The 15,741-nt window shown below is 37.5% G+C and overlaps 1 protein-coding gene across 2 annotated transcripts; it reads left to right on the top strand.

Moving 5' to 3' along the window:
• Positions 1 to 8,130: 8,130 nt before the first annotated feature.
• LOC116718623 (up-regulator of cell proliferation-like) lies at positions 8,131 to 15,514 on the top strand. 2 transcript variants are annotated; one of them, XM_032560764.1, is made up of 3 exons: positions 8,131 to 8,255; positions 8,544 to 8,597; positions 9,692 to 15,514. In XM_032560764.1, exons 2-3 carry the CDS (start codon positions 8,576 to 8,578, stop codon positions 14,335 to 14,337), a joined length of 4,668 nt encoding a protein of 1,555 aa, XP_032416655.1. In that variant the 5' UTR covers positions 8,131 to 8,255; positions 8,544 to 8,575; the 3' UTR covers positions 14,338 to 15,514. The 2 variants fall into 2 exon arrangements, with proteins under 2 accessions (XP_032416655.1, XP_032416656.1); XM_032560765.1 differs by having other exon boundaries at positions 8,180 to 8,250.
• The last annotated feature ends 227 nt before the right edge of the window (positions 15,515 to 15,741 follow it).

The following is a 15,741-nucleotide window of genomic DNA, read 5'->3' as shown; positions in this document are numbered from 1 at the left end:
TTGATTTATGAACAATAGTTTAATTCAACATCCTTTCATATCAAGTACTGAAACAATTAATGATGGTAATTTAGCATTTTTCTGTTGTTAACAGATTGATCTGTCTGTTGATCATCAGGTCTGCTGCTGCCTTTGATTCTGTTTCTTTCAGCTCTTCGGCGTAATGAGATGCATCTAAAGGAGCCATTAGCACCAGAACAAACAGGGCGTGCCACATGTGAGCATTAAATCATCAAATGAAATGTTTTCATAATTAGTTTCACATCAGAGCCACTGAAACATTTCTGCAGCAGCGATATAAATATTGGAACGGGCCACAGAGCGCAGCCTTCAGTTTTTAAGACGTTTCAGGAAAAACAAGCTTAGCCTGCAGTCTGTTTCTGCATTAGTCAGCGCTACAGCGGCTGCTGCTGCCAACAGGCCGGGATAATGCAGACGCACACAAACACTTCAGTCACAGCGCTGGAGAGAAGCAGGACCGAACAGGAGAACCTTTCCTCCGACAGGCGGCCGATGAATCACCAGGTCAGAGGATCCGTCTCTGACTTCAGGAGGAAACTGTTTGTTTTAGAGAAATGATTTTACCCAGAAACATCAGCGCTGCTCAGGCTGTCTACACTCAACACATTAATCAGACGCCATGCAGGCTGCGCCGACGATTTGAATATTTTTTCCATCAGCAGAAAAATGAAGAGGCTCAATATTTCAGCTGAAACTCATCAGAGAAGATGGAGTCCAACTCATTCTGTTTCCACAACCAGGCTGGTTTTAATTAACTTGAACCTGATTGGCTCATCTTCTCTATTTCAATTAGATTTGTTTTATTAATGTGAAGAACAAATTCAGTTTGAAATTTGAACTCCGGGTGTTTCACCAGATTATTTCAATGCAAATCAGTTCATTAGTAACATTTTTGTGCTAAATTATTCCACTGTCATTCTAAAATTTAAAAAGTTTGGAGTTAACCAAAAATGATTTATAGTGGCTCTATTAGGTGGCAGGACAAACAAATAGTGGTGAAAACAGAACAGGATAAATGATTTCTCCATTGTTTTTCCATCTGTCATCATCGGCAATAATGTCGTCAATTCTGCAGTTTTTTAGGGTAGAATGAAGCATTGAATACATTTTAAAATATTTTGTTGTGGATTTTCTCCATTTTCAGATCAAACATGTACATGCAGTAACTAAGACATAACCAGACTCTGAATAACAAAACATGGTTCATCATTGAGTTGTTCTGCAGGTTAATGATCCAGAACATTTGACCAAATCAACACAGTAATGCTTCATCAGACACCAAATCAACCGTCATCTGTGTCCGTCTCAGTTCAGACCTAAATAATGATGAAAACCGCTGGAGGAGAGGAGATGGAAACAAACTGGATCATCTAGAGAGGATGGGTCAAACATCCTGATGGGGAAAACCAACTGATGCTGAAACCAGTTATCCCACCACACAGATTATTAAATGTTGAGTTTTAATAATATTTCAGGTTGAAACAGTAAAAGATGAATTCCTTTGGAGGTTTTTGCCCGTCTTTCTCTGGGTGTTGGCTGAAACGTCTCTGCTGATGTTCGGCTGAACGCTGCAGCAGCAATGAATGGAAAAACAAAGTCTATTGTTCTAATTCCCTCCTGCTTTACTGCAACTCAACAATAGATTTTCCAGAGGCAAATTGTTGGTAATTAAGTGGGACTGAAGTGATACGCATGCAGTTCAGTAGTAATTATAAAACTGCTAAATTAGACCGTTGCTCTGTAAGCTTATTTAGATTAGAGCGCCGCAATTAAACTGGCAAAGGGCTATAATTACTAACAACACTCACAAGGTGCAGAACCACTGTCCTTCTAGGCCCAACAGTTATTTATCAGAACGGGTCTGGACGAGCTTTCATTAAACTCAGAACCTAAAGATCTAAAAAAACAAAAAAACACCAATACTTTAAAAATGTAATTTTTAACACCAATACCTGCCTTTATATTTTAAGTCTCTTCCTAAACTGCATGGAAACAACAAATATCCAGTGGTGCTTCTGATGTTAAAGAAGTTCTGGACATTTTTCTGCTGGTATTAATAAAATAATAATAGCTATTAGATAAATATATTCAGTAAAATTTAGTTAAGTTGCAACATAAACTAGAATACATTTAATAAAAAGCAAAACCTGGAGACAATAACTAATGTGCTCACTTGTTCAAGTAAAATGAATCTAAAATCCTGTTTGTTTGCTGCAGAACTGGAAGATGCTGCCATCTAGTGGTTACTTTGCAGAAGAGCATTACTATCAAGTAGTCATTTCACCCTATTCTCTATTTTATTCAGTGTTTTGATCTGTTTGTTTGCTTCAACTGAATCCAAAAAGCTGCGAGAATAAGAATTAGACGAAATACAAGGTAAAGAAAAAATAAAATCAACCACTACATTTTCAAGAACAATCAGAAAAGTTCCAGATATCCAGAAAAAGTCAGACATTGTCTTATTTTAAAAGCCAGAAATTTAGGATAAGTCTTAATTTTAGCTGAAAAAATTATATTACAGGAATTACAACATTATTTTGCAAAAAGAATTGTGGAAGACCTGTGAGATCAACTCACAGGTCTTCCACCGAATGCAGTTTTTTTCCAGTTCAGCATGGACCATAGAAACAGAGAAGCAATAAGCCTTGAGAACTTACAACTGTTTCTTGATTATGCAATGGAGGAAGAGCGTTGACAAGGAATTGCTTTAATGATTTCCTGAGAAACATATTGTCTGGTACAAAAGGTGGGGTGTGGGTGTTTACACCTGCTGAACAACATTCTGATTATTCCTAAAACTAACTTGTTTTACTTTCACCCACAGCACTGCCAGTAAAAGCATTTTCTCCAAAGAACTAATACTGCTGTTCCTCAGTTGGTGAGAACAAAAGCTCAACACCTTTAGTAAAAAAGGCAGAAAGATGAAGTTGAATCACGTTAAAACTGAATGAACGGATGATTCTTTCTGTGTTTGAGTTCAGATAAACCACAGACCCAAAGTAGACCCAGAGATTTAAAGTCAGAAGCTAAACTTAAAGAAAACCACACCCTGACTGTATCCAACGATCTATATTGATCTGTGCAAATGTGTCTGTATCAGATATAATTGGTACTTTTAAAAATGTTCATGTTATTTAAACAATTATTTTTAGACCTGGCTGATTGGTGTCATTGAACAGAAGTAATAACTTTATCTAACTTTTCTCTGATTCTCTCTCTACCTTGCATTTAATTTTTTCCTTATTTTTTGACTTCTATTTTCTGTGTATTTTAGTTCATCCTCTGGCTATGTAGATTGACTTCTCTCTATTTAGCACTCTGCTTATCACTTCATGTCCTGTTTTCATGCTCAAGCCCTTAAAGTTTTTTCTGTTTTTGCTGTGAGAGACTCTGATCACTGGTCTTATGTAAACTAGAGGCTGGATCACAACAAAAAGGCTCAACTAAAGAACGGCTCCAAGTAAACAGAGTCCCAGAAGCACTTTAACTGGAGACTCCTAGTGTGGTAGAGCACACCGCTCTAAATGAAACAAGTTCACTACACATTTAAACAAATTGCTGTAGCTTTAAAAATCACTTCCCTCATGCTTTGCAAGAAGCTGATATTCCAGAACAGATCAAGGCAGTAATTGATGTGGGAGTTCAAACCTGTCGGACAACATTCTGGTGGTTCCTGGAACTGATTTTACTTTATTTTTTTACAGTCAATGTTTCCAACAAAAACATTTATTACAAAAATAAATACTAAACACATACTAAGCACTTATCATCCTAACACACCATCAGCTTACAACAATGTTGTGGTGACGATCACGTATTAAATGCTGTTGATCTCCTGATCTGAACAAAGATTAGGGTACACATCAAATGATCCTGGGTGTGCAGATGGCTGTTCTGGCATTATACAATAGAATAGAAGTACTTTATTCATCCCAGCAGGGAAATTACTTCGCAGTTACAGCATAGAGACAAGACAAGACAAGAGACAAGACACAATAACAACGTCCGGGTGTTGAGTCTGGAGTTTGGCTGTGGTAGAGCTGATGACGTCACAGGCCACCGCTGCATCAGCTGATGGGGGAATGTAAACAGCGATCAAAATGGCGGACGTAAACTCCCTCGGTAAATAATACGGCCGCATTCCCACAGCCAGAAGTTCAATGTCCGGGCTACAAATCTGTTCCTTCCCGTTAACATGATCGGGATTACACCACCTCTCACTCACATAAGTGCAATCCCGCCGCCCTTCTTCTTCCGACTCTTGGAAAAGTCCCTGTCCCCGCGCACCAAGGAAAATCCAGGGACCTCCACGCTGTAGTCCGGAATAAGCGAGTGCAGCCAGGTTTCCGTGAAGCAGAAGATACTGCACTCCCAGTACTCCTTCTGGGTCCTAACCAGCGCCATGAGTTCGTCTGTCCTATTTACCAAAGACCTCACGTTCCCCCCAAAAATCGCCGGTATCGCTGGCCTGCGCCGTCTCCTCTACTACCTCCGTTTAACTCCAGACCTGCAGCCCCGTCGTCTCCTCCGTAACTCCTCCGGGACCACAGGCCCGTCTCCGGGCAGCAGCAGAGGCCCACACAGCGCAATCAGCTGTTCACGCGAGCAAACAATGCCGCTACTCCGCTCGGCGAGGTTCTCCACAACCAAGAGTATAAAAAGTAGCAGACGAACGCGGAGAACATCGACAGAACCACATCCAGCCATTGTGGAAAGCTCAACTGATGATCCATGGGTTCTTCAAGCACGGATCCTTAATCGGTTACAGCAAATATACACAGACAAACACACACGACGGGAGCTGCGTGTGCAGGCAGCCAGCTGCGCCGGCGCCATCTTATGACATCTTATGTGATCTCATCACATCTACTTTATCAAGTAAAGGAAGTCAAACTGCATCTTCACTTCAGTAATAGCTTTTCAACAATGCATTTATGATGCACAAAACAACAAATTTCTAAAACTGCTTCAATCTGAACTGGTTGACATCTATTCTTATTTAGCCCAAATTATATGAAGGTACTGCTGAAATTATATTTCAGCAGTACCTTCTGCTGAAATACCCCTTAATCAGTCATTACAGCACGGATTTTGCTTTCAGCATAACTGAACTTTATTAGAACAGTTTTAAATATTAGACTTCTTTTCTTTCAATACTAATTTGGATGAAACTAGAGTTACAGCTATAGCATCTGTAAACTTATGCTTAAATAATACTAAAAAAATTGAATCCCCAATTAGAAACAAATAAGTGTTTTTTTCAAAAACCAAACCATCTAAGCAAAAAAGCTTTAGGAAAAACTGTTTTAAATGTCATTCACTTTCAAGGTAAACTGAGCCTGTCACAGTTGAATTACCTGTTATTTGCTTTTATAACCATATATTAGCTACACTCACCAGCCACTTCACTGGGTACAACAGTTCAATAGCTTGTTAACACAAATAGGGACTTAAACCACATGACAGGACCTCAGTGCATTTATTCTTAGTGAAGACAACATAGCAAAGTTCACACTGAGTATCAGGATGAGGAAGAAGGGAGACGTAGGAGACGTATAATCATAATGTAATGGTTGCTGGTGCCAAATGAGCTCTCGGGTCTCTCAGAAGCTGTTCATTTACTGGGGTTTTTACTCGGAGCCATCTCTTGAACGCTCAGAAAACGGGAAAATATTCAGAGTGAGCAGCAATTGTGTGTGGACAGAAATACTTTTGATGTAGGAAAACAGACAAACTAATTTGAAATGACAAAGCCAATAGACGTTATATTACAACCAAGATATGCCCAACAACATTTTTGGATGCGCAACACATCAAGCCTTGAAGTAGATGGGCTGCAGAAGCAGAAGACCACAAAATGTGCCACTTCTTTCAGTTAGGACTAGAAAACTCAGGTAAAATTCACAGAGGGTCATAACACTGAACATAATTTATTTAAAAAGTTAGCTTGGTCAGGTAAGTCCCAATTTCAGATGCAAATTTCAGATGGTTGTTTCAGAATTAGGTGTAAAATAAAATGTAAAAACAGAAATCATGTCTCAAAGTAGCAGTCCAGAATGTTGGTGATAGTCTTATTTGTGTAGTATGTTTTCTTACACTCTTGGCCCCTAAGTACCAGTTGGACATTGTTTAAACATTGCAGCCTGAAAGACAATAACTGTTGTTTTTTGTTTTTTTTAACAACATACCTTGGTGACATTTGTTCAAACCTATTGTCTGTCTGATATTCTGTATACAGGTACAATTATTTTATTTGGCCATCAATGTATGACAGAAATTATGTTCTAATCATTTCTGAAGAACTGTAAGAATTGAGGAGATCAATATACCAGGTAATAAGGCAATAAGTCCAAGTACATCAACTTCTAGGCTGAAAAATAATCCCATTTAAATCCAAGTACAGAAGCAATTTGAAAACATCCAATACAAATGATCCAGTACTGGAAAATACACACTTCTGCACTTGACTGTCTGCAAATAAAACCCAGAATGGAATCAGTATTATTTCCCTTCCAAATGACCAAAACCTGGTGTATTTTATAAATACACTGAAACAGATTAGCTGTTAGACTGCAGCCGCCTTGTGACCTTGCAAAGGGCAAACTGATGATACAAAATACTGTATGTTAACACTTGTACAAGTCATTGAGGGAGCAAAACAAAATCTCCCTCAACTTGTTTTTCCAGTTCTGCATTTGCTTTCGGTTTTGGGATGTTGTATAAAATCCCAGCGCTGACACCATCTCCAAACCTTCTCTCATCGGCTGTCAGGTAAGGCGATCTTCAGCAACTGAATGAATTGAGTTGTGATACTGTATGTAGTGTTTTCTTTACTGTTCTCAATTGTTTATTAAGTTACAAAAAATGCCATAGAAATTTACAGTTCACGATAAAAAAAATATTCATAGGCCTCACTGATTTAAACTAAAAATTATTTTTCATTCAACCAAACGTTTGTCTGAAAAGAAATGAAAGGAATCTCTCAGAAGGTAATATAGTACAATTAAACAAATTGAATCTAATTTAATTTACATTGTAATAAAACATTATGCGAGAGTTTATTCATACCTTTCTCAATAAGTGGAAAATATTTACTCTGAAAAAAGAAAATATTTGAACCAACTTAACTGAATTATTTCAATTGGTAACAAGTAATTCAATTAAGTTTATAAGTTGATTTAACTTGACAAATTTAAGTCAGTCTTGCTCAAATCATTTAGTTTACTTCCAATAAAAAGTAAACTAATAAAGGTCTTTTAAAATATTTTTTTGGCTCAGACAGCCTTTATTTGAGAGTAGTTAGACAGGAAAGTGGGTAATGACAAAGGGGGTAGAGATGCAGCAAATGTCCTCAGGCCGGGAATCGAACCTGCGACGAGGACTAAGGCCTCCTTATGTGAGTTACGTTCTACTCCTGCACCACCACAGCAACCTGGTGATGTCAGACATAGGATACGAATACGGCGTTGAAATTAATTGTTTCAAGTCAGACACAATATGACAGGCATGGATAGTGAAGCAGGTTCACCAGGATGCTCTGATAGGCAGGTAACCAAGCCTCTTAAAGGGCTAGTTTGGCTTTTTTGAGGGAAGGTTATGTGAAGTTTTTAATCTATTATTCTTAGTATACAATTTTACAAGAGATTTTTTTTGTGCTGTTTTGTTGAGCTGATCAACAACCATGCTACTATGTGAAGTTATACTGGTCTAGTCAGATATCAGCCCATCAAATGTGCTGCAAATTGCCAGTCCTCTCTAGCTCTGCCAGAAGTGGAGAAAACTCTTAGTTATGATACAGAAGTTTGAGCTAAATGTCCAAAAATTAATCAGACGGACTCAAGATCCGCTGATGTGAAAAATCAGATGGCATTGCAGGGGTCTAACTAGCTTTGAACTGTTTTGAGAATATCTTTTCATATCTAACAAAATCACAGTATTCTGACAGCTTTCTGCAATAAGTAAGGGGAATATTACTGGTTATAACTTCACAGAACTTCACTTTAAAAAGCCCAAACTAACTCTCAGTTATGTAAATTGTATATAAAATGCCGTATGACATAAACAGCACACTTTTCTGGTTTTAACCATCATGTTCAGAAAACACATTTGAATTTATTTAAATTTAAATACAGAGCAAAACTTGTTCAAATATAGAACATGTTTTTCTTTCTATTTCAGGTTGAAAATAAACACAGGCAGTGTTGCAGTCTCAATCTTCTTTCACCAGAAGTAAGGTAAGTTTCGATCAAATAAAGGGGGACTTGAAACTTTTTTTTCTCATAATTATGCATTTACATTTATTAGACAGAAATAATAGTAAATATAAAGAAAATGAGAAATGACTGTTTTGCAGAGAGTTTAACTGATAGGTGAAGGTAAATGTAAAGTGCATGTTAAGGTCATAACAGATCGTTTTTCACTTCAAGAGTAAATATATTAAATTAGTTAGGTAGACAGATCTGTTTTTAGCTTCTGTTTTACTGATAAGAATTTTGAAACTAAAGGTTCATTATTTCCTTTAGGTCTTAAAGGAAGGACCCAGACCACATCCACAATGAATCAACAACTCCCTCAAGGTAAATTTACACTTTTGTCAGATGTAAAATTATCCTGCATTCATAAAGTAAGATTGCTTTTTAAAACAATCATGTAGATCATAAAATACACATATTTCTTACTGACCATCTTCCAAGAGCAGAGATCAGCTCTCAGCTGATAATAGGTCCATGATTGCTTACAATAGATTAAAGCAAACATTTAAATTTGTTACAAATATACTCTGTACCTTCTACTCCGGTTGGCACACCCAATGCCCGTGTTTCTTCCTTCTCAACTCACAAGAAACATTGGGTCGTTCTAAGGCAGGAGGGACAGTGGAGCTACTGATGGATAGCAGCTGGTCCCAGGAGTAAACAGGGGCATTGGTCACTCACGCAGTCTCCAAGATAAAAGCCAGAAAACAGACACCAAAAAAGAGATTTAAAAGCTAGAAAAACTCAGAATTAGTGTAGAGCTGCTTAAACGTTGTCACAGCGCCAGAGGAAGTTAATTGGTCACTGTTATGTTTTTATCATGTAAAACACTGTTGGCTATACACATGCTATACAAATAAACTTGACTTAACTTAACCCCACAGGTCTGATAGCATTTTTACAAAATTTGACATCAGGCTTTGGCTCAAGTCAGCATAATAAAAAAGAGGACTTATGGGCCCAACAGCAATTGAATGAGGTACTTCTTTGGCAATATAGAGCTTAGCAAAGAAATCAAGTAACAAAATGCTGTACAGATAGACGGGGAGCCAGCTCCTCCCAAACACAACCCTGTATGAAACTTCATCATTACCTACATAGGCACTGAACTCTCCAAAGAAATTAACAAAATATTTTAATGGGATCTGTTCCAAGATACCAACTACAAACTTGACAAAAATCCATGTAATCTGTGCTGCTGTTTCTTATATAAGGAGGAACAACAGTGAGAATCTTTCCTCTTATAAAAGCCATAGAGAAGATATCTTATTCCTCAGTGGAGGGAACAAAAAAACCCCAACATTTTAATTATTTCATTTTTTAAGAAACTACAGCTTTCAGAGTTCTACATCTATCATGATCTACATTTATTTCAAAAATTAAGTTTCTAAACATTTTCTTCTTTTGATCATTTACAGGCTTGTTCAACACTCTTTCAAGACTTGGACTGAACAAATTTTATCCCAACAAACTTACTCTTCGCTGCCTGTTAGAGATCAACAAAGACAACATAAACACAAATCCTGCTTCATCACTGAAGGAAATTCCATGGTATTTTCTCAAAAACCTCTTACAGATCAATGCTGAATGTCGAAGTTGTGTGCAACTACCAGCCAATGATGAGGAAGATGATGATCTCTTTAGCCTAGACCTTTATACCGAAGAAGACACTCACAGTGGTGTTAATGCTCTCGACCTGATAGTAGCACTTTTCCTTTGTGCTGACAGCTTCTTGCAACAAGAAATGGCTCTCAGGATGTCAATGTGTCAGTTTTCTGTGCCACTGTTGTTGCCTCATAGCAACAACAGTCAGTGCAGCCTGATGCTTTGGGCTCTCAGAGGCATTGTTAAAGAGTGGCGTCCTCATAGTTTAACTGAATCAAAAGGTTTCATTGAGGACACGATTGTTGAAGCAAATATTCCATTATTTTCTTTTGTTCGCCTGAAAAACAGCAGTTTATCAAAGTCCCAGATGCTGAATCTTGTTCTAAGCCGTGGGCAGCAGAGTCACAACATCTTTATGCATAAAGACATGGAGGACAGGGCTATCAAAAAGGAAATAGCAAATGGACTTGTAGAGGTTTTCTGGTACCTTCCCTGTGGAAGAGAAAATCTGGACATTTTTCCAGAGCCAGTCGCATTTGCTAATCTGAGAGGAGACTTTAGTGAGTCACTTGCACAGTTTAGTTTTCTTGTTCAAGTTTCAACAGCTACCTTTGTGTTCCTGGACAAGGTTGAAGAAAAAGAGCAGGAAACTCTGAGTTCTTTCAAGGATTTCAGGAGAAATTTCTTTTTGGTTGTTAATCGCAAGGAGGATGGTGACAGTGAGGACATGAAGTCTGTCAAGAGAACAATAGAAAAGCTAGATCTTCCAAAGAACAATGTCATCAGAAAAAACAAAACAGAAAACAGAACATACTTCTCAAAAAAACTCTCTACTGCTATAAAGACCTCACTGGAAAGTACAACCACAGATAAAATGACAACAGATCTGATGTATGAAAAAGCAACAGAACTTGGTCTGTCTGTGGATGAAAGTAAAAGTGATGAAGAAAAGAAGGCAGCTGAAGAGATTGTGAAAGAAATTGGAGAACAAAGCATTCCCAAATACAAGAAGCTGCACCTTCCTTTGCAGGGAGAAAACTGGAAAAGATTATCCAAGTTAGAAATAAAAGTCTGTAGACTAAATGAGTACAGTGATTTAGGAACTGAAGAGTACAAATCTCAGCTACAGGAGGAGAAAACACAAATCACAGAGGAGCAGGCAAGACACAACATTTCCAAAGGAATGAAAAGTTTCATTGACAACCTTTTCACAGGTGACAAAGAAAAAAGAGATTTCTTCTTGAAATGGATGAAACTTAAGCTTGATGCACACTCTCGGGAAAAACTCTTACAACTGCGAAACCAGTTCAAAGAGCAATGCAAGACAAAAGATGCAGAACTTATTAAAGAGTTAGATCAAACTCTGCTGGAAAGCTCTTTAGGAATTGAGCATTTCATGAGAGAGATGGGACTGATCTACGAGTTTTCACAGAAAACCACAGAGGAAATCTCTCGTCTCCCTCAACTGGCTGCTGAAATGGTGATGGATGGACATCCTTTAGAGCTTCTGGATGGAGACGCTTCCAACATCCCAGAAAAGTGGGTGTCTGCTGTACTTAATGAGGTCCATAAGAAAGTTGGAAACAGGAGCAGATTGTTGGTTCTGACGGTTCTGGGTGTTCAAAGTTCTGGGAAGTCGACGCTCCTCAACACCATGTTTGGTGTCCAGTTTCCAGTCAGCAGTGGAAGATGTACAAGAGGAGCTTACATGATCTTCCTCAGAGTTCAAGAGGATTTGAAAAATGAGCTGAATTATGATTTCCTAGTTCTCATTGATACAGAAGGTTTAAAGTCTGCTGATCTGGCTCAACTTGAGGACAGTTATGAACATGACAACCAGCTGGCAACCTTCGTCATTGGCTTAAGTGATATTGCCATCATCAATACAGCAATGGAAAATGTAACTGAAATGAAAGATATTTTGCAAATTGCAGTTCATGCATTCTTGAGAATGACCCACGTTGGAAAAAAGCCTGCATGCCATTTTGTTCACCAAAATGTTGCTGGAGTTTCAGCTGATTCTAAGTGCATTGCTGAGAGAAAACGTCTTTTGGACCAGCTCAATGAAATGACTCAGATTGCATCTGAAATGGAAAAACTACCAACTATTAAACAGTTCACTGATGTCCTGGATTATGACATGGAAAAAAACAACTGGAACATTCCAGGTCTCTGGCATGGCACTCCACCAATGGCTCCAGTAAACACTGGTTACAGCGAAACTGTTGCTGATTTTAAGAAAAATCTTTTGGAGACAATAAAGAGCAACAAAACCAGTGAACCTACTCAGATCCCAGAGTTTCTAGAATGGATAACAAGTCTCTGGAGGACAGTTAAATATGAAAACTTCATCTTCAGCTTCAGAAACACACTGGTGGCTCACGCTTATGACAACCTGTGCAAAGCCTTCAATCAATGGGAATGGGAGTTCAGAAAAGAGATTTACTCCTGGCAGCAACAAACAGAGGTAGAAATTTTAAACATACACAATGATTCTGGAGTAGAAAACTGGAATAAACTGGTCTCAGAAAAGAAGGACGAACTTTCTACAAAGACGCAAACTGAGCAAATGAAAATGAAGGAAAAACTCAATGAGTACTACAAGAGGAAGGACAGACGTGTAAACCTGATAGAGAAGTACAAAGTTGACTTTTTCAACAGTATCAACAGCCTTGTCAACGAAATTGGGCCATCAGTAAGAACTAAACTGGATCGTGTTCTTGAACTGAAAGTAAGCCAAAAGAAAGCTCAAGAAATACAGAGGAAATACAGAGTTTTGATTGAAGAGAACGTCATGAGGCTCCTATGTGTCTGCAAAATGTCTAACCTGTCTGAAGATCAGTTGACAAAAGAGTTTGAGAAGATGTGGTCTGAATCTACCGCTAACGTGTCTGGCTTAGAAGAACGAGACATTGCTGGATGCGTCCTCAAGCAGTTGAAAAAAAATTTCTTTAATCGAAATGTAAACCAGGAATTACAGAACACCGACCTAAAGCAAGTAGGAAGGAGTCCTTTCACAGTCACAGAGGAGCATGTAGACAGGTTTAAGGCTAAATTTGTTGACATGAATAATTTGCAGATCTTCACAAATAATGTTATTGAGTCGTGTACAGAATATCTTACTGGCAAAGTAAAAACACCTGAAGATTATCATGACTCTTTCATGAAAGACCTACTGGAAAAAATTGACAAAAACTTTCAACAAAACTACAAGGAATATGAAACAAATACAAAGTATGAGATTGACTTGAAGCTTCACATTTGTGGCATCGCTTCAAGAGAATTCCTGGAAATGCACCAAAAGTTTCTGTCAAACCTGAATCCTCAGACACAGCTGGAGAAGTACAAGCCTGGGTACTTGTCAGACTTTATTGATTTGTACAAAGAAAGAGATCATTGTCAACGCAAAGCCAATGACTACATTGAGTTTTGTATCAGACCAGCAGTGGAAGATTTCATCAGCAGATCTCTGGGAGTAGACGTTGTGGATGAGATCTTAACGAGCCATCATTCTGCAGAGTACAGCTCTCGCTCATTTTTCCAGTACAGCATTCAGAAAGAGTTGCTGGAGAAGGACGACTTTGAATGTTTTGTAAAGTACATAAATAACTATGAGATATATGTCAAAAACTGGATATTCCAACACATTCAGCAGGAAATGAGACGTGAGAACACATTGTCCAAACTGAAGAACAACAAACTTCAGGTCATAATTAAGAAAGTTACTGCTGCAATAGAAGTGGCATCAAGACAACCAGATGGAGCTACTCTGCCAAACAACAATGAAAGCATCAAAAGATTCGTCCATGGAATACGTGAAAATCTGAACAAAGACCTCACAATTTCAGTCGAAGCTGAAAAAACGATCCTCTTTCAAATCCAAAGCACATGTCACCCATTTATCAACAGTGTCAAAATGGCATTGGAGAACCTGACAACTGAGCTTCAGGAACTATATTTGAAATCTGAAGACATCAATGAAACTGTGAGGAAACTGACAGTTAAGCCACAGGATGAACTTTTCAAGCGAGTTTTTGGATGTGGGAAGCAGTGTCCATTTTGTAAAGCTCCATGTGAAGCTGGAGGAAAAGACCACGAGCTGCACAGTGCAGCTATACATCGACCACAGGGTCTTGGCAGATACAGACATAGTACAACCAAGAAACTTGTTGAAAGACTGTGTACAACTGATGTCCAAAGTGACACATCATTCTGCAATTCAGACACTAAAGGACAGTTTCATCCTTACAAAGAGTACACAACGTATTATCCAGACTGGCAGATTCCACCAGACCCCACCATTGAGGCTTCAGACTACTGGAAGTACATCCTGGTGAAATATAATGATCAATTTGCTGAAGAATATGGAGCCAAACCAGCAGATGTTCCAGATGCCTGGAAGAAAATCTCAAAGGAAGACGCTCTGAAAGGTTTAAAAGATGCTTTCAATATAAAGTGAAAGGAAATTCTGAAGTATTAAAAAGCAATAGATATCAGAAGTTCAAATGTACTCGAAACTACAAAGACAAAGGAGAACATCGGCTATCAAAGAAGACATGAAATGAAGTACAAATACTCTTAGAATACCTAATTTTTAACAGTTAAACTGATTTAATACAAGAAGCACTACAAGTGCACCATGAAGAAAAGACCTTTCATAGTGTTTTTTTCTATATCATTAATTCTATATATAAAACATATAGCCGTGTTTTAATGAGCAGTAGCACTTCCTAGAAAGAAATGCAAACGTATTCCAACACACAAGGTTTCTATATGGTTTCAATAGAGATTATGTTAACATTGTCATCAGAATAAAATATAAGGGAAAACAGAGAAAAGTAAAAACCTTAACTGTTTACTTCAAATAAAAATATTTTGTATTTCTTGTTCATTTAAGAAGTGCAATTCATCACAAAAAACTTTTTACAATTTGCAAGTTTCTTCATGTTTATTTTTTTGCTTTTTTTGTACACATATTGTTTTTCAAAGAGTAAATATTTTCCAGTTTGCTTTTCAGTCATTTATCTTCCTGCTGTTAGAAAATATGTCCACAACAGGCAATGAAAATGTAAAGGTGAAAATGTAGAGCCATTCTTGTAAGTAAATATATTTTTACTGTATACATGTTGAAACATGATTAGAAAATTACTACTACTTCTACCAAAACTGTGTTGTAATTTGTTCATGTGTGAAAGACATCGATGTATCAAACATATTTACCAAGACAGGGCAATGTTCTACATATTCAGATTTGTTGTACAATTAATTTAAACAAACTGAAAATTATTTTATCTGAGTAACATTTTACATTGTTTTCTGTTTTATATTTGAACATATGTTTCCTCCATTCTTTTGACTATAATAGCAGAAACATGAACATAATGAGTAAAGAAGCAGCACAGCCCACGTAAAACTGGTGTCTTTTTCACATATGTTTATTTTGATCCATTGTCAGTTATATTTTTGGTGGAAACATGATTCATTATTTACATGTTTTTGGATTTTGCTTTTTAGAATGCCAGCAAGAAATAAGCAGATGAAAACTATCCTTTTATGGCTAACTGGCATATTTTTGTAATAATGTGCAATGTTCCTTTGGAACTAAATAAATAAATAAACCAACAACAAAAAATGTGTCTGATGGCCAATAGTTCTTCACACTCTACCTGAAAATTACAGGTGATCTCAACAACCACCTTCTCATCAGGACCTCCAGTGTAAAAAGAGGAGCTTCAGATTCAGACACTCAGACTTCGTAACATAAACAAAGAAGGAAATACTTACAGAGAAACTACAATACAGTTGAAAACAGTTATTTACATACACTAAATAAAATGACAAACACATTTTTTCTCGCTGTTAA

The sequence above is a fragment of the Xiphophorus hellerii genome, chromosome 4 (assembly GCF_003331165.1).
Source record: "Xiphophorus hellerii strain 12219 chromosome 4, Xiphophorus_hellerii-4.1, whole genome shotgun sequence".
In the NCBI taxonomy this organism is placed as follows: domain Eukaryota; kingdom Metazoa; phylum Chordata; class Actinopteri; order Cyprinodontiformes; family Poeciliidae; genus Xiphophorus; species Xiphophorus hellerii.
This window is presented reverse-complemented; position numbering and strand designations above follow the sequence as displayed.